This window comes from Podarcis vaucheri, assembly GCF_965113315.1.
Source record: "Podarcis vaucheri genome assembly, chromosome: 3".
In the NCBI taxonomy this organism is placed as follows: domain Eukaryota; kingdom Metazoa; phylum Chordata; class Lepidosauria; order Squamata; family Lacertidae; genus Podarcis; species Podarcis vaucheri.
The window spans coordinates 73,553,349-73,581,081 of NC_138761.1; the positions used below are offsets into that span (position 1 = coordinate 73,553,349).

Here is a 27,733-nt window from a genome sequence, read left to right on the forward strand (position 1 = left end):
TGTGAAGGAGAGTGACTGCTTTAGTCTCTTGGCACAAAATTTAGAAACTCGGAATTATGAAATGCAAGGCCTTGACAATTAAATATAATGAGGAACACAAATGCTGCTCATTTAGTCATTATTTAATGTACCCATTACTTACACAATGCAATTTTTAAAATAGTTTGAGCCACTTGTATGTAAAAACTCATGCTGGGTAAATCATAAAACAGAAATATCCCAAGAATCCTTCACTTTCAATACAAGATGGGATACTGCTAACATCTAACACTTACTGTGATTACCATGATTATTTCATACATATGCTTTTTTAAAAAGTTTAAACATACTTGGAAAGTGAGTGCTTCTGTGCATCCTTTTTACAGAGATGAAAGGGATTGCATGGGATCAGGGCTCAAGATTAGTCATACTCAGAACAGACCAACTGATATCAATGGACTTATTTGGTCTACTCCAAGTATGACTGTTGTAATCCAATCTTAAATAGCTAAGAACTCACTAGTTAATGACACTTTCAATCAAGGTTACCTGAACTCTCCACTACCCTTTTGTTTGTCAAATATTCTCCCATGGTTAAAAATGGCACTGTGTCCCCATTTAAGGGTTCAGTATCCAAGTTCCTGGCTAAAAGGAAATAAGGCCAAACTGTTCTTTGCACCACAGCATTTCCTGAAAAAGTTTCATACTGGGCTCATTAAGACCAGCTCTGCATGGGTAATTAACTGGAAAAAGTCTATTTGCTACATATCCTTATTATCTCAATAGCTGCAATGATGAACAGCCAGAAGCATCATAGCCAGACACTGGAGAGATCTTCCAGGAGTCAGCATGGACCACTGGTACCAAATCATATGGGAAACAGTCTTACTAGAAAAGCTAACCAACAGACTAAAACTGACACGGGGAAAAATAGAAGAGGACACCTTCACCCCAGTATGGCTCCCTTTTATTACATATACAACCCAACAAGACAACAACAAGAACCCCCCAACAGCATACAAATCAATATGGCTAACTTGACACTCAACACCCCCCCACATGCAAACGAATCTTCCCCCTCTTCTGCATACAACACTAACATCTCATTTATTAAAAAAAGTTGCAATGCTGAGTGTGAGGACAAAATAGACCCTAGTTAAAATATGGACAGAGAAAATCAATAATTGTAATTATCTCAAAGTTTGCTTAAAAAATTAATTGGTTCAGTTTCAGAACTTTCCTGCAGCCTGTTTAGGCTTCAGCCCTAGCCACACTTATCTGGGGGTGAATCTACACACAGGGGGGAAATGCTATAAATAACTCAGAAATTAGATCATTCTAACAACAACAACAAAAACCTCTATGGAAAAACACATATAAAAATTCTCTGCTCTCTGGCACCATATGGTGTTGCATGTTTATAGCGCATTCAAATCATTGTTTTTTTACTAATGTAGCTGAGTCCTGGGGAAAAGTCCTATTGTACTTTGTGCCACTTACTTTTGAATAGATACAGGATTGCACTGACCATAAGTTAGTATACTTGCATTAAGCATCAATCCAAGATGGTGTGTATAAATGTTCACATTGCTTTTGTGATGCGAACATCTGAGTGCAGCATTATCTAATATGGATAAAAGAACCCTGAATAACAGTAGAATAAAGGCTTGCTTACGGCAATATATTTGAAAGTGTCATTGACTGCTGTGAAGTACAGAGGCATGAGTAGGTAGGAAATGCTTGATTTTAATAGAAAAAACAAATCTCACCCCAATGACTCCACTAATGTAATGTGTAGTTTGGCCCTGAAATAGACAGAGAAGGAAGGTCAGCTTGAAAGTCTAAAGTGAAGTGGTGATACTGAGTCAAACCCTATATAGTGGTACCTCAGTTTATGAACTTAATCCGTTCCGGAAGTCCATTCTTAAACTGAAACCGTTCTTAAACCGAGGCACGCTTTCCCTAATGAGGCCTCCCGCTGCCAGTGCCCTTCTACCATTCCACTTTTGCGAAGTTCGTAAACCAAATCGTTCTTAAACAAGACTGTTCTTAAACCAAGGAACCACTGTATGCATCTACACAAAAGTGAGTCCCATGGTACTACATGGTATGTAGGTATAGCACTGAGGTCTTAAACAGAAATAAATCTTATCTCTGAGAGGAAGAGGACATAAAAGCTCTTGACATTCTGATGGCTAGTTACAGGAACAGCAAAATGCACTGCTCAGGGGACTAATTAGTAGTTAAATTGGCATTCATGTTTCCTGTCCATGGCTCTGTAAGAAAATTGCTAGAAAAATAAAATGCTGAGTTTGGAGCAAACACACAGAAATTTTATGTAATTATTTTAGAAACGATTGTGAGGTTCTTTGAGAAAGGCATATTGAGTTTGAACCAGTAAGCTAGTTTTAGACTTTGACTTGCTTATATTGCAATTTCTATAAATTGTGATAAGTAATATCTGTAACCTTTGAATAACAACTTAAGGTTTGATCATAGTGCAAAGATCACAATCTTTTTGTCATATGAACAAAAGTGCTTTTCATAGTTTTATTGGATGGTAGGCTAAATAACTGGAACATTCTACCAAAAATTTTTTTTTAGTATTTTATTTTTTTCTAGCATATTTCCCTGGTTAAGTACAGTAATTGAAAGTTCCAGTTGTGCACTCAGAAATTCCTGAGAATTCCAGGATTTGTACATTTTAAACTGATGGGAATGGGGTCAGAATAAGAAATCCAACAAAGGGATATGTTCTCTATAGATTGCAGTGGCACCTTCCTTTTAATGTAAAATAGCATCTTAGGGAGATTTTTGCTGAAGAATCGTAGTTCCAATCCTAATGCCTCTTTCACTGTAGCACTATTTAAATTAAATAAATTAAACCAACGCCAACATGCAGTTCTCAGTTTTAAGCTTGTGGGCAGAATGTGTCTGAGATTTGTTGTAGCTTCACTAATGTATCCCCTGATTAAATGAAATGCAGCCACAATCCTAATTATGGAGCTTTTGCGGACTAGATTCAACTTCATCAGATGTATAAATTTCACAAAAGCTTATTCTACCACATGGAAGGCTAATCTGTGGTCCAGATCCAGCCCTGCAAGCCAGAAATGTGGTTTGCCAGTCCTGAGCTTTCTCTCCTAATCTTCACACTGCTGTACTAAGTTAGGAAAGTGGGTGATACAATCCCTGTACCCACTCAAAACACCACCTTTTACATTCCAGAAGGGCTCATAGTCAATGTGACCTCCAGGCTGAAAAATGTCAGCCATTCCTGCTCTACAATTAACATTTACAGTTGACATCAACTACCGTATTTTTTGCTCTATGACTCACTTTTTCCCTCCTAAAAAGTAAGGGGAAATGTGTGTGCGTCTTATGGAGCGAATGCAGGCTGCGCAGCTATCCCATAAGCCAGAACAGCAAGAGGGATCACTGCTTTCACCGCACAGTGATCCCTCTTGCTGTTCTGGCTTCTGAGATTCAGAATATTTTTTTTTCTTATTTTCCTCCTCCAAAAACTAGGTGTGTCTTGTGGTCTGGTGCGTCTTATAGAGCGAAAAATACGGTAAGTCTTAGACATACTCAAAGGAGACTTACTGAAGTCAGTGGACATTATTACTTTGATTTCTTTCTCATTCTTGATCATAAGGTCCCAGGGTAGGTGAAATAAATTTTAAAACATAATTAAAATTAATAAAATTAAAGTGATGTTTAAAATTGTTTTAAACTAATTTAAGTTAATAGACTTAATAGATTTCAGTGGCTCTAATTCTGTGTATGCCTTAGCTAGATCTACAACTTCCTATCTTTAAATGTATCATAAGCCTACTGTTTTGCAGCAACAAACTAACAGTTACCCCTCTGTATATACATTGACTTTGCACACTCTAGAAACAATGCAATACCTATGGGCTCTTCAAAAGCCCACTGATTCCCAACAGCTGCAGATACTCAACTATGCCATATGTTCTGGTAGCAAGTTTTTTATATGCTCTTTACAGGGAAAAGGCAAGGTAAAGCAGAGAAGATAAATCAAGGGAATGTAAAGACCCTTCAGGTCAAGCAGTCAGTATTTTGTTTCCAGAAAGAAGCCTCAGGACTTCAGTACAGAATGAAGGAGATGTGCACACTAGAAGCCTCAACTGAATACTTTAGATGTCCTGACAAAAGTCCATCCCACACTTGCTTTGCAATGGTAGAAGCTACCAGTTCTCTGTGTGACACTAGGTGAGGAAGGTATATTGACAAGCCACTAGCAGGTCTAGATCTTCTACCAAGAGACTAATCTCTTCTTGTTTCACAAAGTCTATAGTCACTCCATCAGTGCTATGGCTGGATCAGTATATCCTGAGAATAGCTCAGCTGAAATATGTGCTGCTCTCAAAACGACAGGAGCACCACATTCCAGGAATAAAATGTTTGGTTTAATGCGAACATCTAGTGTCTTGCCTAGCAATTTAACATAAAGGTAAAGGTAAAGGTACCCCTGCCCGAACGGGCCAGTCTTGACAGACTCTGGGGTTTGTGCGCCCATCTCACATCTATTGGCCGGGGGCCAGCGCTGTCCGAAGACACTTCCGGGTCACGTGGCCAGCGTGACAAAGCTGCTCTGGCGAGCCAGAGCCGCACACGGAACGCCGTTTACCTTCCCGCTGGTAAGCGGTACCTATTTATCTACTTGCCCCCGGGGGTGCTTTCGAACTGCTAGGTGGGCAGGCGCTGGGACCGAGCAGCGGGAGCGCACCCCGCCGCGGGGATTCGAACCGCCGACCTTTCGATCGGCAAGCCCTAGGCGCTGAGGCTTTAGCCCACAGCGCCACCCGCGTCCCGCAATTTAACATAGTGCTGTACTAATGTTGTAAATTTTATCTTCTATAAGCAACGATTTTATTATTTTCAAGCTACACATCTGATAGCAATATATTTTTCTTACATCCCCCACTAGAAAGCTTTAAAATGGAGGTTCTAAAATATGATCCAAGATCCAGAAAGGCCTGTGCATGCACAGAAACCGGCCAAGTCTCCCTACATGCAGCAGCCTTTCATGCATCACTGAGTACTAGTCTACAGGAGTCCAACCTTTGAGTGGTGCAAGTGCCACCACTGGCCATTCCCATGTGCACGCATGCAATGCTCTGGAACCCAGAGTGGCTCAATAGCCATATTATTATTTTTTCAAAACAAGCATGGGAGGCACATAGCACTCTAATAATTAGACCTTTCTGAATACTTGGCAATTTTTGACAATTCTGTAAACTTTTAGAACTTTCATAAGAATGAAACACACCTCCAGCCCAAGTCAGAGCAATTATCCAAAGATTACTGCTTATTAATTCACTTATCCTCTTCAGTGAGCAAAAATAATGGGGATTAGGTTGCCTTCACCTTTTGTGAAGTTCATGCTCAGTTTCAACCAGATGCTTGCAGTCATGATAATTAATTATAACAGGAAGACATGCTAATTGGATTAAGAGATACATGTACTTATTTTCTTTCCAGCTGGAAGTAGTTGTTTCTCTCAGAGATCGTTAGAATAGACAAATTAATTACCAGGGATTGAAACAAAATGTCTTCCTTCTATTCTCCCCTGGCAGCTTATCCAACTATCAAAGCATTTATCAAAGCTGTAGGAAAAATATATAGGGTTATATCCAAAATGGGAGCTAGTGTAGTGGAAAGCATTTTTGCTTGCACAAGCTGGGTTATATGTGCTTTTTATTCACCCTTCTAGCTACTTATTATGTTCCTCCAAAACGTTGCACCCAATGTCTGGGTACTTTCTGGAACTTCATGGGATGTGGTTCTGAGGGCTGCAGTAGGTAAGAGAAGATTAAAATATTGGGTGTCCTATTTTGTTTAAACAGAAGTGCTTTATGCTAAGGAAAAGTCACTACTGGATGCAATTCATAATAGCTAAACTTTAAACAGAAGATATTTCAATCTTTTATTCGGTTTAAGGCAGAGTTGAGATGAACGGAGTGTGGGTTGAAATCCTATATAGTGGTACCTCAGGTTACATACGCTTCAGGTTACATACGCTTCAGGTTACAGACTCTGCTAACCCAGAAATAATGCTTCAGGTTAAGAACTTTGCTTCAGGATGAGAACAGATATCGTGCTCCGGTGGCGCAGCAGCAGCAGGAGGCCCCATTAGCTAAAGTGGCGCTTCAGGTTAAGTACGGACCTCCGGAATGAATTAAGTACTTAACCCGAGGTACCACTGTACATATTTACTAAAGTAAACCTCTGCTTCAGATTGGGTTCCAGATGTAGTTGTTACATAGTTAATTCAAAGGTTAAGCCAGATGAACAGAAACTTTGTCTACTAGAATAATTTCCCTTCTACATACCAGGAGCTTCCTGAAAGTCTTGGTGCTCAGCAGGAAACAGTCTACAGTTGCTAAAATTTGTTTTGATACAACAGAGAAGCACCTCCCAAGGCCACTATTAATTTAAACAAGATTTGTTCTAGCTGACTATTCTTTTTCAGTTATTATCCAAAAGAAACACACTGCTGATTACAATAAGGGGCAAATTTGAAAGACTGCATGTGTTCAGACGGATTTTATATTGCCAAGATTTCTTGAAGATTGACACTAGTTCAAAACAGCTGTTCAAATAGTTGCAAGTTTTGGATAAGTTAGCAGTTTACATGGACATTTCTGATTCACAATTATTTAAGTTAAATGACACAAAATATGTTAAAAGTGTTTTGCACATAAGTAGCATTATCACAATAAATCAAAAAAATTCAGTTGTATTTTAACGTGGACCACAGAAACCAATTTCTGCTACAAACTCAGTGGCTAGTCTTGTAAAATTTCCTTTTCAGTCTCAGCTCGCACATCTGTGAAACAGATTAGCAGAAACCTGCATTCAGAGTTACTGCAAAGGTGAGAAAATAATTATTTTAGACAGCCCAATGGAAAAGCCTGAATAAGAGGAGACTGAAAAGAAACATGATAGCCATCTTCAAATATCTAAAGGGATGGAACATGGAGTAAGCTTGTTTTCTCCTGCTCCGGAGGGTAGGATCTGAATCAATGGATTCAAGTTACAAGAAAGAAGATTCCAACAAAACATCAGGAAGACCTTTCTGACAGTAAGACCTCTTGGACAGTGGACTCTTGGACTCTCTTTATATGGGGATTTTAAGCAAAGGGTGGATGGCCATCTGTCATGTATGCTTTGTAGGGGATTAGACTAGATGACCCGCAGGATCCCTTCCAACTTTATATTTCTATGATTCTATGAGTATTGTTGTCCTGCTGGTTACAAATCCTTAGCCAAACCTTTAAAACCAATTCTGTTTAATTTTCTTTCTTTTAGAAAACAGAGTCTACAAACTCTTGCACAAGCTAGACAGAAAGAGAGGGTGAAGGAGATACAGAAGTAAAATACACATCCAAAAGCAGAAATCCTATCAGGACTGCATTGTTCAGGATCATTAAAAGAAAAAGATTGAGAAGAGCTCCAAAAGGCTTCTACAAATTAAGTGAATGAGTGGTGAAATATGAAATAGAATTCAACATTAAAAAGTGTAAAGATATGAATGCTGGCAAAAAAATATTAATTTCACATACTGTATGTGGATGGGGTCTGAACTGGCAGTGACTGACCAGGAATAAGACCTCAGGTTTGTAGTAGATAGCTTGATGAAAATGAAAAACTATTGTGCAGTAGCTGTGAAAAAGGCAGATTCCATGCTAGAGATTATTAGGAAAGGAATTGAAAATAAAACTCCTAATATTATAACACCATTGTACAAATCTATTGTGCAACTGCATTTGGAATACTGTGTACAGTTCTGGTTGCCTCACCTCAAAAAGGATATTGTAGAATTGGAAAAGGTTCAGAAAAGTGTGATCAACATGACCCTTAAAAGGGAATAAAGCAACACCCATATGAGGAAAGGTTGCAATCTTTGGAACTTCTTAGTTTAGAGAAAAAACAAGTAATAGATGTTTGTAAAAGTATACATGGCATGGAGAGAGTGAAAGTTTTTCTCCCTCTCATAACACTAGAACTCATGGGCATCAGTGAAGCTGCTGCTGGGAAATTCAGGACAAATAAAAGAAAGTACTTCATACAGTGCATAGTTAAAACTATGGAACTCTGCTCCCACAGGATGGCTTTAAAAGAGAACATGGAGAATATTGCTCTTAATAGCTACTAACTGTGATGGCAATGCTTTGCTTCCATGATCAGAGGTAGAAATGCTTCTGGACACCAGTTGCTTGCACGTTTCCCGCAGGCATCTGGATGGCCACTGGTTTGATTCAGCAGGGCCCTTCTTATGATTTTTTTTTAAGGACATCACACAGTCCCAAAACAATGGGAAGCGGGGCAGAAACTTTCCCCCAAATAAAGGGGGCAGATTCTGCACATACACAGCAGCAACTGCAAAATCTTAGCGCCTGCTCCTCCTTCACCCAGTCCGCCCACCAACTTGGAGGTTTTGTCCTGTGCACCAAAAACGAATGGGTGATTTTAAATCTAAACACAAGCCACCTCCGCCCAGAAGTGCTCCAGCCCAGTCTCTCTCTCTCCCTATCACCTCCCTATCTCTCTGAACGCAAAAGCAGGAGGCGGTTGTGGGGGGGGGGTCTCCATTCCCGCACCTCCCGCCTTCTCCCCCCCCCCCGCACTCACTCACCTGTCTTGAACGTCAGCTGCGGGTCGTTGGGGTCTCCGAACTCCTTGAGCATGGCTTTGAAGAGGACCCCGCACGAGTTCTGGATGCCGAACACGGCGCCGTTGCACCACATGGAGGCCAGCATGACCACCCACCCCCAGCCGCCCTCGGGGGGCTCGAACGGCGCCTCGCCTCCCTTCGGCGGCGGCGGCGTGGGCGGCTTCTGCAGCTTCTTCTCCGGGGGGTTCCCGGCCGCCGCGAACGCCGTCACCGGGAGCGGCTCCCCGGCGGCTGCCTCCAGCGAGGAGAGCAGCGTCTGGTGCGAGCACCACTCGCCGCCGTTCTCCTGCTTCGGCTCGTCGCCCAGCGCCTCGCCCCTCTCCAAGGGGGCCACGGGGGCAGCCGGGGGGCAGCCGTCCCCCGCTCCCACCTCCTCGCTGACGGGAGACATCGCAGCCCGCCGGCGGGAGCTACGCGGAGGGAAGGAAGGGCGGCTAAGGCGGCCTCACGCGGCTGCTCGCTCCCTCGCTCGCTCTGCCTCTCAGGAGCCCAGCCGCCGCCGCCGCCGCCGCCGCCTCTCGCTCGCTCCTTAGCTCCGCCGAGGCAACGCGGTCATCTCTCTCGAAACAGGAACGGGAATGAGCGGGTGAGGGGGGGGTATCAAACTTCTCGACAGGAAAAGAAACTCAGCGCTTTGAAAACATATATATAGTCTATACAAATAGATCTATATAGTTCCGCCGTATAAAACTCTCCCTCACAAACCGGCCCCTGAGGGTGGTAAATTCGCTCAAGGCGCCTTCAGGTTATTTTAAAGGGGTAACTCCCCACCCCCACCCCGCGCGCGCCCCACCAGGGGGCGTGGCTGGCAAAGGGGCGTGCTCCCTTGCCGCCACCTTCTCCGTCCCCCTAAACCTGAGGTTCTCACTGGCTAGCAGGAGGGGAAGCTCCGCCCTCTCCGTGGGCCGCAGCGGATGGCTGGGAGGGTGAGGCGGGAGAGGAGGAGAAAAGCACAGCGTGCCAGTGGATGAGGAAACTTGACTCCAGCCTTGCAGCGACGTTCGGGAGAGAACGTGCCTCTTGGCGCGCTTGCGCGCGTGCCGAGCCATAAGTCAACAGTTAACGACCACCCATGGAAGGCGGTTGGTGGAAGGCGGCGGCAGCGAATGGAGCTGCTTTCCTCCCCTCAGCAGGCGCAATTTGGCGCGCGGGGAGGGGTGAAGGGGGCGGGGAAAGTGAGAAGGCAACGTCCCCGTGAGCTTTGCGACAGAGTTCCTATAGAGATATATATGGAAACACACACACTTCTATACTGTATATAAAACGTAAAGTATGAAAAGAGCGGCCCCAGAGACTGGAACCGTAACACACACAAGGCAAGGTGTGTGTGTCTGTGACGTCAGTCGCCTCCCCAAAGTCAGCGACATACTTTGCTGGCAGGGCGACAGGGAAACAAAGGTTCTGCCAAGGTACAGGACAAAGGGGCAAGCATTTTTCCCAGAGTTCAATTGCTTACATATGGGAACACAGGTCCAAGAAGAAAAAGAGGAAAATATGTTTGTACTGGGCATTGATTACTTACTGAGCCACATAGCACAAATGGAGATAGGTCTCTTGAGGAACAATCTTTAAAAGTAAAACCCAGAGGGGGAACAGCAGGGTTTATATTCCCCCCTTCAAGCATATACTTTAGTGTACCACAAACACCTTATAACAGATTTTGTCACACACAATCACAATCACTTTCTCCTTTTCTGATAAGCTTGTGACACAGGAGGAATTTGGTCTGTTTTTCACAGGAAACAGATGCAATCTGCTGTTGCCAGTTTAATGTTCTTGCAGATCACAGCGCAACTCCCGGCCAGTCACACTTCCAGATTTTGCAGTGCTTCAGTGTGCAAAAAATACAGATTTTTTTTCTCCTGAAAAATGCATTGAGAAGCATTGAAAATGTATTTTATGTAAAAAGGGCGGATGAAATTCATACAAATGCAAATGCAGGCTTAAAAACAAAAATTAACACAAAATAAGAGAAAACATATCTGTGTTTGAGCGCTAGGAAAACCGAAACAGAACTGAATCAGGCTTATGTAGCACAAATGGTACAAGTAATGCACAATAAAGAAGCAGCGGTAGGCATGGGGGGAATCCCAACATTTGCAGAAGTACCCAAAAATTGGTTGGTGCGGGGAAATGCCCAGTATAGACTGGTTGTGTTTAGTAGGTAACGAATGCTGGTTGACTGTTGAGGCCAGGGCTAGAAACCTGAATAAGAGCACTCCACACTACAACATTTTGTTGCAGCCCCCACTTGTGCCAAAATAAATCTGTTAAGGTCTTATATTACCAGAAAACTTTGTCAGTTTTTTAAAGAGATATTACATAACTAAAACAGTCCCACAAGGACAATGTAGGCAATATATCGCCATGTACAAACACAGCCAAAAGCACAATACAAAATCAGGTGTTTACTGATATATGAATATCCTGGTTTTTGCTATTTTTGTCTTGCCGTATTAATGCCAATTATTTAGAAATGTAGGTTCAAGAAGGATCATTTACAGAATACAGTAAAAATATACCACACCCATTAAAAGCAATAAAAGGGCTGTTGTTCGTTTTGTAAGCAGAGTTACTGGGGAGAAATCACTTTTAAAAATAGGGTTTAGTTAAGATATGCATGTGCATAGAGGTGTCATGTTAAATGTGTAACACTAGGTATCCTGGTGGCTAACACCTACTATTTAGTTACACAAGTCTGGTCTGGGAGAAACAGTTCTTTTAAAATACTGTACTGAGAGAGACTTTTGTAAAATTACACTTCTGATTGACTTATTGGGCAGAAAATATTGGTCACTTGTTGGATTAGGAAACTAGTCGGATGAGGGGGAGAATTCTATGCTGCTCTGATATGATTGACTGAAGGATATGTTGGCTGAAATATAGAGAGGCCAAGGCCCATAGAGGAAGCTGTCCGTCCCCCTGCACAGCAAAAAAAAAAAAAATTGTTAAAAACAAATAATTTAATCAACAGGAAAGCCTTTGTTTTCCGTTCTTCAAGGTCCTCATGCTTTTCTGTCTCTCTCTGGCCAACCAAACCCCAAGCCACAAAAAATAAGCGGGGGCATGCTAAGCCAATCAGAACTATGCATTCTAAATTTATCAGTTTGGTCTTTCTAGTCTGCATTTTCCCTCCTTCGCTAGCTTGCAGCAGCCTGTGTCAGTTTTCTTTGTAGAGGAGGACCTAGCAGCACATCTTTTCTTCTTTGCTAAGGTGGGTTATAAGGGGGGAAAGGACTCTTAAGAAACTATTTTTCCCATGGTGAGGATAGAAGTGAGCATTCTGGAGACTGAAATGCGTGGGAAATCCTTTGTGGCTAGGATGGGTAGTAATCCTAAACACTCTGGGTTGTATTATACTAAGTCCTACCCATTGAAAGTAATAAACCTAAGTTAGTCATGTCTATTAACTTCAATGGGCTTACTCTTCTGTAGGTCTAGCATTGAATACTACCCACTTATGTCAAAATACATGTATATGTGTGTGAATAATGATAATGAGATGGAGGGTGAAGAAGAGAGAAGTTAGCCTCCCCAATTTCAACATACATCTCTTGTGTTTCAAGTTTTTTAAGGCAAGCGAGTAAACCCTATCTTCCATGACAGTGAGACAATGGGTATCTTATTAACTCCCTGCTTTTTAAATCACTGTCACTGTGGACAAATGGAAGGGAAAGAACAGAGTTCCAATTACAATAGTTTGTCTATATTCATGTTTCCAACTGAGAGACACTTGATTTCCACATCTGTTACAGTCCTGCCACCCATATGGCTACTCTCAAATGGGAACAGAATGTGAAGGCGAAGTCGCTTTTTAATCTCTTCTGAACTCTATGGAGGAAATTAAGGCTATACCCACATACCTGGGAGTAAGTCCCAATTAACTTACTGGAACTTGCTTCGTCTTTTTATTCCTTTTCAGAAAGCATTTTTAAAAAACTATCCATATAACCCAAATAACAAAATAAAACTTCATGAAACAAACACATAAAAATTAAACCAAACCATACCAAGGTGGGCATGGAATGTTCACAATAAAAAATATTAAATCTGGTTATCCATATATTTGCAGTGTGATACAGACAGGTAAACAGAGAGTACCATCAGAAGAAATAAGAGAACAAGAGGTGTAGTGCACATGACTTGCAAGATATACAGAAACATAAACCTGTGATTGAACCATCAGAGGCACAAGGAATACCAAGAATAAAAGGTTTTATATTACATAAAGAAAAAGAAAAAAATCAACCAGTTAGGTATTGCTTGTCCCAAATCTAATGGGACTTACTTCTGAGTAGACATAGGGTTGCACTGTTTACAGAGCAAGACAAATCAGTTCCAAGTTCTCCGTGATTGTTATCGTGAGATGTTGGCCACTGGTTGGCACACTTTTAAAAGTGATTAGTCAAAGTAGGGCTTGAGACCCAAAGCCTTTCCTGTTGCCAGCCTCCACAACTTCAGCTTACTCAGGTAGACTGCCTCTGAAACTTTGAGTTCCCTATAGCAATCTTTCCTCCATCCATGTTCAGAGGAAGTCTATGTCTGAATTTGCTGAAAGAGACAACAGACTAGCATTATTGACTTCAATCCCAAGTGCCTGCAGATGGTGTTCAATTAATTGTGTATGTCACAATTTCTGTATTTGGGGTGGGGGTGGTGAGGTGCTGGTACTCACTATGAAGTTGTTATAGTAAGTGCCACAGTAAGTGTGTGTGTGAGAGAATATATGAATAGAGAAGAGAATGAATGGAGGGAGGACAGAGAGGAAAAGATGCTTCCCTGCCTAGTTTTGGTATTGGACACACCTGCCAGATGGAGCCAATGCCAAATGTGGGCAAGAAAGCCCATTCCCTTTCTCTTTCTCTCCCCTCCTTTCATTCACTTTTGTATTCATGTATTTATTTTACACACACATGCTTCTGGGGGAATGTGACCCTCAACCCTAAGAAGGTTGCCCACTACTGGCATAATGTATTGCAATAGGACTAAGAAAAGTATATAAAGCAATTCTGAGCGTTTAGAGAAGAGAGAGTAAAAAGCAAATTATATGAGTAAATGCACAGCCGCAACTTCTTATTTGCAGAAGAAATAACAAGGCTGCAGAGACACAGAGTGGGGGACATTCCTCCTAAATTCATCATTTCTCCTCTAGCTCCTTTCCAGTTACAGAGCCTGCATACGGGGTAGACTCAAGGCAGATTACAGATAAAAACAAGGACTGGTAAAAACATGGGGGGGGGGGACAACATAATTAAAATACAATTAAAACTAAAGTGCATGGAGGTGGTGGGTTTGTAGGGAACAATCAACAGGCAAAGGTAAGTGTGTCTCAACCTTCTACATTAGCAATATAAAATGCATTTCAGGTTGAAAAGACCTTGGCTTCCCCCCTTCCCTCCCCTCCCAATATTTATTTGGTATGGGGCACAAAGGAGAATGAGGGGGGATACAGGGTCATAGGCAGTGGAACAAATACATTTGGAGTAGAGAGTCCTAGCTGATTAAGGGTGGACAAAGTGCTTTGCAAGCAGGGGTGGCCAAATTAAAATATTGGGGGGGGGCAGGTACACCATTTGAATGGCAATGCCCATCAATTTTGGTGGGGAGCAGCCGCCTCAAATATTTTATTGTAGAGGGGCCAAGGGAACCGGGAGTTGGCTTCTATGTTCGCAAGGGATATTGGAGTTGCTTATTTTTCTATGGAAGATTCTTGACCTTTCAGAGCAGGCTTTCTGGAGGATGCAGGAAGCTGTGGTAGAAAGCAGGAAGTAAAAAGCCCTCTCTCTGTACATGTGATTTATTGTGTGTGACTCTTAGCATCTAATACTTTTTTGAGCACTATAATCTATTTGTCTTCTTTCTCTCCCATGCACAAACAATTCCAACAAATAATTCATTTCAAGTTGATCTGTGTACAATAAGAATAAAAACAAGAACTGTAACTAGAGCTTTAAACCATGTGACAATAAAAACAAAGGAGGGTTTTTATTAAAACCATTGCAGTCTCAGGTGAGGTGAACCAATAAATTAGCAATTTTCTCTGAAAAACTAGGAGAGACTTAGAGCTCTGTTAATAATTTTTTTCATTTCTCAATCCTATTGGCTTTCTGAACAAAATATGTCTTTCTTATCAAACTGCTAAACCATTTTTACCCAAATTATTTGAGAAAAACATCACCAAACTCAAGACAGAATGGTTTTCACACAGCAGAAGCCCCTTTACACATTTTATTATTTCATATTTTCTACTTCAAATGGAGTAAATAAAAACTAAATTACAGATTTGACTTTTTGTCTCTTACTCCCTTTAATATTTTAAACAGTCTTGACATATGAAAGTCAATGGTCATGAAAGGCAATGTACACCCTAGCTTTAAAAAAAAATAATGAACATGGATTGCTGCAGGAGCTACACATCGTTCTGATTCAAAGAGCACTTCCATTATTTTGTAAAGATTTCTTGACATATTTGACTGCTTGGCATCTAATTTTCACTGCATTAGAACAAGTCATTCACCATCTCAATTTTTCTCAGTTTTTTCCTGAGTGTAAAAACAAAAAGCAATCAGTATTTACAATTTTTTACACTAATTATTTTAGTAATTAATATTTTCCAGCAGGATGTGTACCAAGTACCAGCAGTCCTGAGACATGGAAATGTATCAAATTAGCTTGTTTTCATTTATGACTCCTAGTTCAGATTCTCTAAAAGCTGAAATATAAAATGATTTCTGAGCAGGTAGATACCGGTAATACAAGCAGATTTATTCGTTGTGCAACCTCATCACCATATGTTGCCCACTTAAATATAGTACATCTCATATTTCTGCACACAATACAGTAGTAACACCCAAAATGAAATGTAAGTATTACATTGCGTTAATTCTCTTTTAAGAGAATGTTTTCCAGCTTAACACGCTTTTCGATGAACAAATCTCATTTATCTTAGCATATGCCATGTTATGACCACATTTTGAAAGGTGGCGGGGAGAGGAAGAATAATTGTTTGCCCCCTAGAAATCAAGCAGATTCTACTCATTCTAGTTTGTTTATGCAAACTATTTTCACCCCACTCTTCAGTCAGAAAATAACAGATTACAAAGGAATAAAAATAGCACAGCCCCTGCCCACAGACTCACAATCTGAAAAGACATGACACAAAAGGGATGTGGGGTGGGTGGGAAGGAAAACAAGCAAACCAAATTCTAATTCAGGCACCAAATTCCTAGTGTTAAAAGGTTCTTACAATGATGAGCTTGGATGGAAACAGGCTGCTCTCAGTTTGTTTGTTTTGAAATGCCCTGCGAAGAATTTACAGTGACCCAGCCTTTGAGGAAGTGACTGTAATGCAGTTAGAACATTAAGAAGGACCCATCTTAGCCCAGTATCCTGTTCTCACAGTGGCCATCAAGATGCCTATGTAGTGATTTATTTATTTTTTTTACTATTGTGTAAAGTGGTACTTCCCTTTGTCTGTGCAAAAGTCTTCAACTTTCAGTTTTAATGCATGGACTTCTAGTATTTGAAAGAGGGAGAAAAACTTCTCTTCACACTGGGTATCAGGGTGGGGCCTTCTGGACTCTTAACTAGAATCTGACAGCTTCATATCACTCCTACCCCAGCAGATGGGCTCATGGGACCTAGCTGATATTACACCCCCAGTGAATAATTGCCTCTGTGAGTTAATTATAGCAGGAGACCGTTAGTGGTCACTTCCAATTGTTTCTTTGCAAGTGTGCCTTGCCTTTGGTTCCTTTTAAATTTGACATCAAATCCATGTACCACTGGGATTGGTTCTGCTCAGAAGCTCAAGTGGAGCCAAACCCTGCCAAAAGGGCAGTTTGAACTTGGTGCTGATCAGCACTGACTTTAAATGCCACTGGGATCACCCGTACTCCCCAATGCTGCAAATTCTAGCAGGGTTTTCGGCCAGAGCCTATCAGTGATGACTGGAAGTCCTTGGAGTTTGACCTCAAAGGAAGGACTCTTTTCCTTTGAAGTATGGCATCTTCAACAGCAGAAAGTCAGTCGCTGGGGGCAAACAGCAAAGGAGGGATATTGCCTTTATTCTATATTTGTGGGTCTTGTATAGGGTGAGTCTTTTAAAAGAGGCCCCATGGAACATGTGTACTCTGTATCCACGGGGCCTCTTTTAAAGGACTCACCCTGTATAAGCACTGCTGGAAAGAGGGTGAACCTTTAAGCTAATGCAACTGAGCTATTATTGCATTCTGCTGGTTCAGTCCCTTGGGCCTGGAACAAAAGTGAGCATCGCAAAAGGCTTCAAATCAAGGTTCAAAATAAAGTCAGTCTAGGTCTCAAATCCAAGAAGCCAAGTTGCAAGGGGAAGCTAGATGGAAAGGGAGGAGGTGGTTGGCCACATTTACCCTTCCAGACTAAGACATGAGTGCTGTGCAAATGTTTTGTATGGCACTGCAAATGTGCTTGGAGATAGGTGTCAGGCGCACCATGTACAGGTCAGCTGTGGCCTGCCAGATGTTTCTTGCTGCTCAGTTTGGGGTTACAGAAGACCTTGAGAGTGTAATTAAGATAGTATTGCGGGGAGAGAGAGGGAGAGAGACTGACTGACTTCTGGCAATAACTTAAAGCAAACCTTAGTTACAACAAAATTGAGAATTAGATATAGATATAGATATTAGCTATAATGTCTGAAAGGAATTACAACACAGATCAGACAATAAAAGTTTATTCACTAAACTGGCTAAAAGCTAAATTTCTTATTTGCTTTTTCACTGTTAAAGCTGCCTTAAGGCGCTTCCAGCAGAAGATTCAATATCTTCAATATCAGGTCATTCAGATTCAATATCAGGTCATTCAGATATTGCAAATGAGTCACTGGCAACAAGCTTTAATTTACAGGGTTAAATTAAATTAAATTTGGATTAAATAGGAGGAAACACAGGCTGGTAATTTTCATGTCAGAAATATCATTTAGATACTGTGGGGGGGGGGAATGCATGCATGAGGACCAACCATCCCACAACAAACACTCCTCTGAAAGCACCCTTATATTCTGACTATGAAGATACACAGCTGTTCCTACTGAAGTTAGTGTCAGTGGTAAGCATATTTTTAAACACTGTGGTCCAGCATTTGCTGCCCACATGATAGACCACACAAAAGTGCCGACATCTGACGTAAGGTACACAATCTAAGGTATTCCAGGTAATCCATGGGCAATAAATGCAAGAGTAAAAGGAAAGACAGATAAGATTAAAAAGTCCAGCCTAATGTGAAAGTTTGGCATATTGTGCAAGTTTATTAAGAACAAATAATTTATAAATAAGGGCATATCCCTTAAAAGAGATACGCTGTCAACTATAAAATGTTAATAATATTCACTGGGTGTTTTTCTTTCCTTTCCAATATTTGGTCCTAAGTTTAAACAAAAAGGGAAGGAAGAGAAAATTGAAGGCTACATGGTAGCCAAGCAATATGGAAGTCAAATATTTATGCTTTTTCCTCATCATAGCATTTAATTCATGCCTCTCTGCTGGAGTAAACATTTTGCTGCTGCTTAGTGCCTGGGCTCCTGCTGCTAAGTAGTTTGAGGCAGAGGAAATGTATTTGCTTAAAAGTAAATAAGGATCTGGATGCTTATCTCTGTAAGAAAAATAACATTTAGCAAGAGAGACCAGAGCTTGCTTTGGGACGTTAAATCTCAGTTTAGGATCCTTAGAACAAGGATTGTTAACCTATGGCTTTCCAGATGTTGTTAGACTCTCATTATCCTTATCCATTCGTCAGTCTAGCTGAAGGTTGAGTCCTACGACATCTGCAAAGCCCCAGGCTCTCTACTGTTGCCTAGAGTAGAAGTGAGTTTATCCTGAAATGAAAATGCTTTGCAGACAAGTCACAGTGAGTCAATTCTATTACTTCCTTTGGGCCAGACTGTAAAAGGTCTCATAGTACCTGGAAAAGCTTCACTAGATGTCACAGTGAGAAAAACCAGTTCCAGTTGCCACATGTATGAAGCCAATGACATATTGGGACACCCCCAAGGTTATCATGGTGACCATGAAGTCCTGAGCCACCCCCACCCCCCCAAAAAATGGCCTCAACATAGCTGTTCCAGACCCCCCCCCAACAGTCAGGGAGTCCTCAACACTGGCACTGAGACCATATCTGTCAGGTCAGGCAGGGAGGCTGCTGGGCAGTAAACCAGCAAAATGTGTTATAATGCCTAAAACTAGGTTGAGATACTCTATATTGCCAATCAAGTGGACAGAAAGCATGGGAGGAGATCCTATAAATTACAGTAACTCCGTTTCCCCAGTCCTCAAGTCTGTGCCTAGGCTGCCTTGAGTACCTGGGTGGGCACAGCAGGGTGAGATGAACTCCACCATGCTTGCTCACTTAGGCCCCAGTGATACAAACCAGATCAGTCTCCTCATGTATGATCAAATCATGGATAAGGGAAGTCTTCATCAAAGCTGACCTGGCATTCAGTAGCAGTAGCTGCAGATCTTAGGGCTGGCTGCTAGAACAAGCACCCCCAAACTCGGCCCTCCAGCTGTTTTAGGACTGCAATTCTCATCATCCCTGACCACTGGTCCTGTTAGCTAGGGATGATGGGAGTTGTAGTCCCAAAACAGTTGGAGGGCCGAGTTTGGGGATGCCTATGCTAGAACCAAAATTCCTCAGGCTGGAAAGGGGGCTGGCCCACGGCATAGCCACTTATTGTCTGTGCCATGAACCTGCTACATGGCTTGCCCCCTTTCCCACACCCTATCTCCCAGTACCCAGGAACCACTGTAACTGCCTCCCTGCTTTGTTCCCTCCCCAGCTGAGTACATCAACTGACTGCAGAATTCCATCAGATTGTATTATCTATGCATGTAAGATCATCTCTACCTGACAATCAAAAGACATCATATGTACCTGCCAAAAGTGTTTAGTGTGATATATTTTTAAAATCCTTTTTTTTGTGTCCTGCTAGTAGTATTTCATACAGATTGGTGTATGATTAACAGAACTGTTAGCTGAGCAATGAGATTGCAAAATCTTAGTGATGCATGAAGCAGAAATACATCTGAGCTTTCAGTTTCCAAGCTGAGTCTGCAAAACTGATAGGCAGAAAACGTTTCCACCACAGTTGCTATGAAGTTCTTAAGATACAAGCCTAAAATACTAGAAGCTTAATTAATTTTAGTCATTACTCTAGCCAGAGCTGAAAAACAGAGGTAAATGAAGTAGGGACCTCCACATGACATTAATTGCCCTTTTGTCTCATTTGGCTCCTGTGATATACTAGTCATACATCATTACAGTCAAAATTGCTTCTATTAATATTATGTAATGTGCTCTTTATTTTAATGCATTCAATTACCTGGCATAATGTGCTTTTGCTAAACAAAGTCAGAAATGTATTGTGTGCATCTACCACCTAGCCCAGGGGTCTGCAACATTTAAGACAAAAAGAGCCACTTGGACCCGTTTCCGAAAAAACAACAACTGGGAACCGCAAAACTCGTCATTATAAAAATAACTTTTTTGTCACTTTTTTATTATTTCTTTGTTTGACCCCTCAGAATTACTCCTCCTCATAGAAATAAACATTAAATTAACAAGTTACCTTTTTGTGTGTGTGTGTTCTTCACTCCCCTTCAAAACAGTGACCAGCGTACATGCCCCTTTTCAATGCAGTGACCAGTGTACATGCCCCTTACAATGTAGCAAGCGGGCGGGCAGGAAAGTGACGTCGGGACGGTGCGTGACTAACGCACGCACCGCCCCCATGCGACGTCACAGCCAGTACAGCGGCCGACCACAGTGAGGAGTGTCAGGGCGCACAATGCGCCTCCTCCCTTCGCTAGTATCCGCCCCGGAGCCGCGACAAAGGTGTAAAAGAGCCACATGCGGCTCTGGAGCCGCGGGTTGCAGACCCCTGTCTTAGACATTAACCTCAGCCTTTTCAAGCTTGTGAAATCCACAGCAGTCTTGCTGTGTGTGTGTGTGAGTGCGTGTGTGTGCTAACCTCTTCCCTACTTTCCTTTTTACCACATCTCCAAATTGCTCTGTTTAGTTTCTGCTAGCTTCAGTAATTTATACTACATATGCTTACTGCTCATTGCATAATATAGCCTGTGATCTGTTTATTTTTAGGCACAAGCCCTGTCAAGTTACCAACAAATAAACTTGCCTGTGAAATGAATGCTTGCAATAATTTGTACTTTCCATATTTTTAAAAAAGTTTGTTTTAAGGTTTAGCTGAGTGCACTATGGATTTGTTTAAAAGTCTCCAGTACCTACTTTGACACAGTAGCTGCAGGCAAACAAAAACAGAAGTTACAACATAGTTCAATATTATGTATTATGTAGCACAGAAAACTTCAGCCTAAAAGGGTGAACCTAGGACAGAGACCAACTTTGACCAATGAGTTGACTTTATAACAATGTTAACCCTTTAAAAAAAAAACTCCTTCAAAAAGACTCACAAAAGCAGTTATGCTGAAAATTCTCTGCTGAAGTTAAATTTATGTGCATCATAAACAGTTCACTTTATTACTTTATTGACTTTGGGCTAACCCTTCTTGAACATGTGTGGCTTTTAAAAAAGCAGTAAAACTGCCATCTGCTGAGAGATCTATAATTGTTGCAGAATTCAATTTGCTTTCTTACTGTTCTCTGGTAAAATCAGCAAACACTATCCTTAGATGACAGGAAACAATCTGGTATTTGCTTTTGCTTTTTTGTTGTTGAAAAAAACAAGTTACAGTACTCAGAGCAAGACAATAGATGTTATCTCTGTTAGAGGCAATCAGTCAAAAAGCACATGAGAGACAAGTTACCTGAGCAATTGAAGTTTAATTTCAGAATCATGGCATTTCAGAACGTAGCTTGTCATTGTTGGTAGTTCCAATTTCTTTCTCCAGCATAAACCACCCCGGTTAAATTATGGCCTGCATTCATTTCTGAAAACAATTTTGTGCTATGAGAATATGTGCAGTGCCGGATTAGGGTGGTGTGGGCGGTTCCCTCCCACAGGGCGCTAAGACGAGGGGGCACATAGTAATAATAATAATAATAATAATAATAATAATAATAATAATACCTATATTTATACAGGTACCTACTCAAAGTTAGGGAATACCAAATTTTGTCATTGTTCAGGGTGCCATATTACCTAAGTCCGTCCCTGATATGTGGTGGTCGTTTAATGGAAGGCTGTATAAGCATCTGGGTTTGATTTTTATGTATCAGATGCTGCAGAGCTGATCAAAATAAAATCATAGAATCATAGACTCATAGAGTTGGAAGAGACCACAAGGGCCATCGAGTCCAACCCCCTGCCAAGCAGGAAACACCATCAGAGCACTCCCGACATATGGTTGTCAAGCCTCTGCTTAAAGACCTCCAAAGTAGGAGACTCCACCACACTCCTTGGCAGCAAATTCCACTGTCGAACAGCTCTTACTGTCAGGAAGTTCTTCCTAATGTTTAGGTGGAATCTTCTTTCTTGTAGTTTGGATCCATTGCTCCGTGTCCGCTTCTCTGGAGCAGCAGAAAACAACCTTTCTCCCTCCTCTATGTGACATCCTTTTATATATTTGAACATGGCTATCATGTCACCCCTTAACCTCCTCTTCTCCAGGCTAAACATGCCCAGCTCCCTTAGCCGTTCCTCATAAGGCATCGTTTCCAGGCCTTTGACCATTTTGGTTGCCCTCCTCTGGACACGTTCCAGTTTGTCAGTGTCCTTCTTGAACTGTGGTGCCCAGAACTGGACACAGTACTCCAGGTGAGGTCTGACCAGAGCAGAATACAGTGGCACTATTACTTCCTTTGATCTAGATGCTATACTCCTATTGATGAGGCCCAGAATCGCATTGGCTTTTTTAGCTGCCGCGTCACACTGTTGGCTCATGTCAAGTTTGTGGTCAACCAAGACTCCTAGATCCTTTTCACATGTACTGCTCTCAAGCCAGGTGTCACCCATCTTGTATTTGTGCCTCTCATTTTTTTTGCCCAAGTGCAATACTTTACATTTCTCCCTGTTAAAATTCATCTTGTTTGTTTTTGCCCAGTTCTCTAATCTGTCAAGGTCGTTTTGAAGTGTGATCCTGTCCTCTGGGGTGTGATCCTGTCCTCTGGTTCTTGATTTTCTTGGCTTCCACCCTGTGAGAAATGATCAATTGCAACATTGCCAGTAGTGCACATATGGGGGGGGGGAATGCATGTTAAAGTTACTTACGAATACCTCAAGGGAGAATAGCTGAGACACAGTATTCCATGTAGCAGAAGAACCCAAAATGGGCATTGCCAAAATGGGCCACCCTGCAGTCACAGTCTCTTGAACACAAATGCACACACAACCAAACACACACACTACAGCACCCCTGCAGGCCACTCTCTCTCTAAGCACGCACCTTTCCAGCCAACAACACTGCAGTGGGAATTATATTTGTGCTCTCTGTGCTACAGAGACCAATCCTCTCAGCCCACAGCTGTGATAGGGAACAGGGTGGGGGCTGGCAGTCCACTAGTAATGGCTTGGTGAGCCTGATGTGGCCCACAGGTTCAACACACTTGCTCCAGTTATTCCACACACAAAAACATACTTGGTGCAAGTAAATTAATGGCTCTGAAACTCAAATAATTATATTTGATAACGGTTATATAGTAGTTTACAACAAAATGCGGATTTCTTTCCCAGCCAGCTTAAAATGCAATTTAAAACACTTTATCAGACTGTTTGCTGCGTAACACGCCCCCCCCCCCCCGGTGGAGGGCAAATCTAATACAGTGGTACCTTGGTTTACATACGCTTCAGGTTACAGACTCCGCTAACCCAGAAATATTACCTTGGATTAAGAACTTTGCTTCAGGATGAGAACAGAAATCATGCAGTGGCGGCACAGCAGCAGCAGCAGGCCCCATTAGCTAAAGTGGCGCTTCAGGTTAAGAACAGACCTCCAGAATGAATTAAGTTCTTAACCAGAGGTACCACTGTAGTTTAAACTTGAGACAGAAACTACCATTTTCTAGACAGGGTCAATCTATCATCAAAATCAACCATCCATTATTTTCCAGAGGCACCTTCTCTTTTGATCTCAGAGTTTTTTGCCTTAAAAACCCCCACAACTAGTAGTGTTCAGAAATGTTAAACAACTGGATGATGTAGTTAAAGAGGCTGTATTTGCATGTAGCAATAATAAAGCAATAAATTTAGCCTAATAAACCATGTCATTGACACCGTCTATGCTCAGTATAAAGTACTTTAAGAAAGATAATTTCTATTTGTCACTGAACTTCTGTTACTCGCATAAATATATTTATTTTGACCTAGACAGGTTAAACACAATGCCTACCTTTTAAAAAAAAAAATGGCAACCCCTAATTAACATATTATTATTATCAATGTTTTTTTGTGGGGGGAAATGCTGCTGACTCACACCATGAAGTTGTTACAGTAAGTGCATAAAGTGATACCTTGGTTCTCAAATGCCTTGGAACTCAAACAACTTGGAACCCAAACACTGCAAACCCGGAAGTAAAGTGTAGTAACGATAGTTCCTGTCTGAAATGTAACAGAAGAAAGTTCCAAAGGGTAGGTGCCACTACACTAAAGAACTAATTCCTAAACCATGCGGAATTGACCTCCTGAAGAGATGGTATCTGCAAGAGGCCCTCTTTTTTATCAAAGCATTTACACAGTACACAACATGATCTATCCAAGGTTAGGACTGCTTCTTCTAAGATAAAAAAATCATGTGGCATCTTTGGGAGATCAATATGACTTTGCAATCTTATTGTTCTCTCTGGCAACTGCTATTTTCTTCACAGCCTTCTTCACAGCCTGAATTACATTTCATAAGCTCTCTGAAAATAGGGAATGCTTTAGATCTGTGCAAAAAACATTCCCCCAAAATGTGTTTACTGTTTACATGGAAAGGACTTCTTTCCCTTTCCTCCCATTATCATTTTCAGAGAACTTGGTCCTACCGGCACTATACATTTATAAAGCAGAATTATCCCATTTTAAACAGCCACAGCTCCCCCCCTCCCCCGCACAGAACTACAACAAATGGATGTAGTCAATTCCTCTTCCCAGGGAACTCTGGGAATTCGAGCCCTGTGAAGGTAATAGGCATCTCCTAACAACTCTTGGCACCTTTAACAAGCTATTGTTCCCAGGATTCCTATGAATGTTTAAAGGGATATGATGGCGCTTTAAAAGTATAACCTTCATAGAATCTTAATCTGTCATTTTTGTCCATAAAACGCACCAAATAATGTATGGGTAGGAGAAGTCTCATACTTTGGTGAGTTTCTTTCCAATTAACATCCAAATAAGCAAAAGAAAGAACTAAGGGGCAGTATCCAACTAAACAGTTCTGCTAGTGCAAGGATCTTTGTGCAATGGAACTTCTGCTCCTCTTCCTCCTCCTCCTGCCGTGTGCTTCTAGGCAGCCTATAAATTTGCTCAGAAGAGTTGGGAGAAACCCTGACACAGATTAGAACTCACACAGAGCTGCTTAGCTGGATATCACCCTAAATGTTTTAGAGCAATGAGCTGAGCATTAACAAGACATTTGAGGAAGATTTCCACAGCAAGATTGGCACTTTTGCACTCTTTCAATACTGTGTATTCCCATCACCAAGTTATTTTGAGTCCTAGCTGCTCCTATTTGTATTATTCATATAAATGTCTAATCCTTTTTCAAAATCCCACTAAGCTCTTTGCATTAGTAAGCTTATCATGAATCTGGATCCAGTACTGCTCACACATCAACCAAAGACCCACAGGAATAATCTGCTTTGCCACATGAATCCTTCATACTTGTAAAATACAGGAACTATTAACAGCACTACTTGGCTCGGGACAAGCATCCCTGAAACAAACAATTCTGTAACATTGATGTGGCACATTAGTAGCAACACTCAGTGTTGTTTCTTCAAATTTCAAATCTCAAGAGCTCAAAGCAGAAAAGTTGAACAACTTAAAAGCATGATCCTAGAAAGGTGCTTTCACAAAGGTTTTGGAAAACAGACCACAGGAAAAGCAGTCTCAAAAATAATAAGTTAAATAATCCTGCAATGACCACTTGAGTTTTCCCCCACTCTACCTTGGAAGTGGGGTATTGGGCATCAGGGTCCAGATAACACAAAATATTAATGTCCAAAGAGGACAGAGGCATCTCTTCATTTGGACAAATGCTGCCAACATCTCCTCCTCTCATAACAAGCACAAACCTTGGTTTACCGCTCATGGCTTGTTTGGAGATGAACAAACCATGAGTCTGAGTTTGCCCATCACCAGAGGTCAGTCTCTAGCATTTTCCCTTCCCCAGGCAGCTTATTTGCTCCAAGAGTGGGGAAGGGGCAAAGTATTCACACATGCTAAACCACAGTTTATTTAATGTTACGTTTCAACACGGTGTGTGAACCAGGCCTTTCACGCTCATAATACACAAAAATTAAATGGAAAGATTTGGGAAAGTACTCCTTCATGCAACACTTAATTAACTTATAGAACTTGCTGGCACAAGATGGAGTGATGGTCCCTGGGTTAGTATCAAACCAAGTTAAACATGTGATCGGATGTAAATTGCAAGTGGTGCAATAGAAGCTTCCTTCCAATAACAGATAGTATCATCCAGTGAAGGTGGACTGGGGAAGATCAGGCCAGGCCCAAATGCAGCCCTCTGGGTCTCTGTATCTGATCCTCAGGCCACACCCCTTCTCAACCTCTCTCAACGCCACACCCCCTTCTCAGTAATTTATCCTCTCCAGGCCACACCCCTCACCAGCCCTTCCTGACTGTTTCTGCCTACTAGAATGTGTCCTTGGAACTCTGATAACCCCTCTTAGTTGTCTGGCTGTGAGAGGTGTGTGCAGAAACTAGCCTATCAAAGTTAAGATGTACCTTTGTTACTTCTCCCACTTTTGTCTCTGGCCTCGCCCCCCACTGGCAAACTGGACGGTTGCCCAGAAGGTAATGAAAAAGGTTTGCCACCATTGCAGAAGAGGGTGGATTGTTGACAACAAGGAAGCACAGAGGATGAGGGATGAAAATAACTGCAAACAGGAAGAAGGTCCATTACCTTCATGCTCTGTGTTCTGGCTTCTGTTGGAATCAGGATGCTTCGTTAGAAGGGCCTTTGATATACAGGATGCTGCCTTGGAAGCAAAGTTTTTAGTGTTATGTTCCCACTTTACAAAATAAACATTGCTCACATGAGTGAGATGTAGGAGCTAGCCAGTGGTATGTTTGGGCAGGATTTGGATAGAAGTCCTGAGTTCTACTTAGCAGAATGAACAAAGCTGGCTTATCACACGTTGAATTAAGTAATACACATGCCCTGAAGGACCACTTGCTCCTGCATAGATCTGTAAAATCAGTTAGATAATCTGGGTAAAATTTATTCGCGTCCCTGCACCCTACAAAATATCATGAGGGAGGGAGGGAGAGTTCGGAAAATAAGGATTTTCCACCATTGCCTTTGGAATGCTCTTCCGTCTGTCATATACGAAGCATCTCCAATTACTTGCTTTTGACACTGTAAAGACATATCTTTTTGCACATGCCTTCCTTGATCCATGAAACTGCATGCTGTATAACTGGATTCCTATTTTTATTTATTTATTTCTTTTTTGCTAATTATTTTTATTGATTTTTCAAATAGTTTCTATTTCTTTTCTAAACGGCTTAGAAATTTTAAATGGCTGAGAACAGGAAGAAAATACGGGTACCCTGTAAGACTAGTAACTTCAGTGTCTTAAATGAGCTAAACTGCACCAGTAGCACTAGCTCTGAAAGAAGACCTTTAAAAAATATGTTCTGTACATAATTGGTTCTACTGTCTTTATGTTCTAGCAACTGAAAGGCAAAGACATAGATCAAACTTGAGGCCTACACTTCCTGGACCAAATCAAGCCCTCCGATTTGGGATTTAAGCTTTCTTCATTCTGCACTAGGCAGCAGCAGTTCCTCTCTAATGATGACTCACTGCTCTTTCTATTTTCAATATATTCCAAGCTGTACCATAATAGTACTGCAAGTTCTGTTGATTTAGCATTTAAGGTTAA

General features: G+C 41.6%; 1 protein-coding gene and 1 long non-coding RNA gene across 2 annotated transcripts in view; one reads left to right on the forward strand and one right to left on the reverse strand.

The window, feature by feature from the left end:
• The window catches only part of SLC16A10 (solute carrier family 16 member 10), a 40,655-nt gene extending 30,965 nt beyond the window's left edge, over positions 1-9,690 (reverse strand). The window contains exon 1 of the mRNA XM_082216781.1: positions 8,642-9,690. Coding sequence (XP_082072907.1) covers positions 8,642-9,071 — 430 coding nt within the window. The 5' untranslated portion in view covers positions 9,072-9,690. The remainder of the gene's footprint in view (positions 1-8,641) is intronic.
• Positions 9,691-9,809: 119 nt separating this feature from the next.
• The window catches only part of LOC309529094, a 30,126-nt gene continuing 12,202 nt past the window's right edge, over positions 9,810-27,733 (forward strand). Inside the window, exons 1-2 of the long non-coding RNA XR_014218072.1 lie at positions 9,810-10,089; positions 18,449-18,559. This is a non-coding gene — a long non-coding RNA (uncharacterized lncRNA). The remainder of the gene's footprint in view (positions 10,090-18,448; positions 18,560-27,733) is intronic.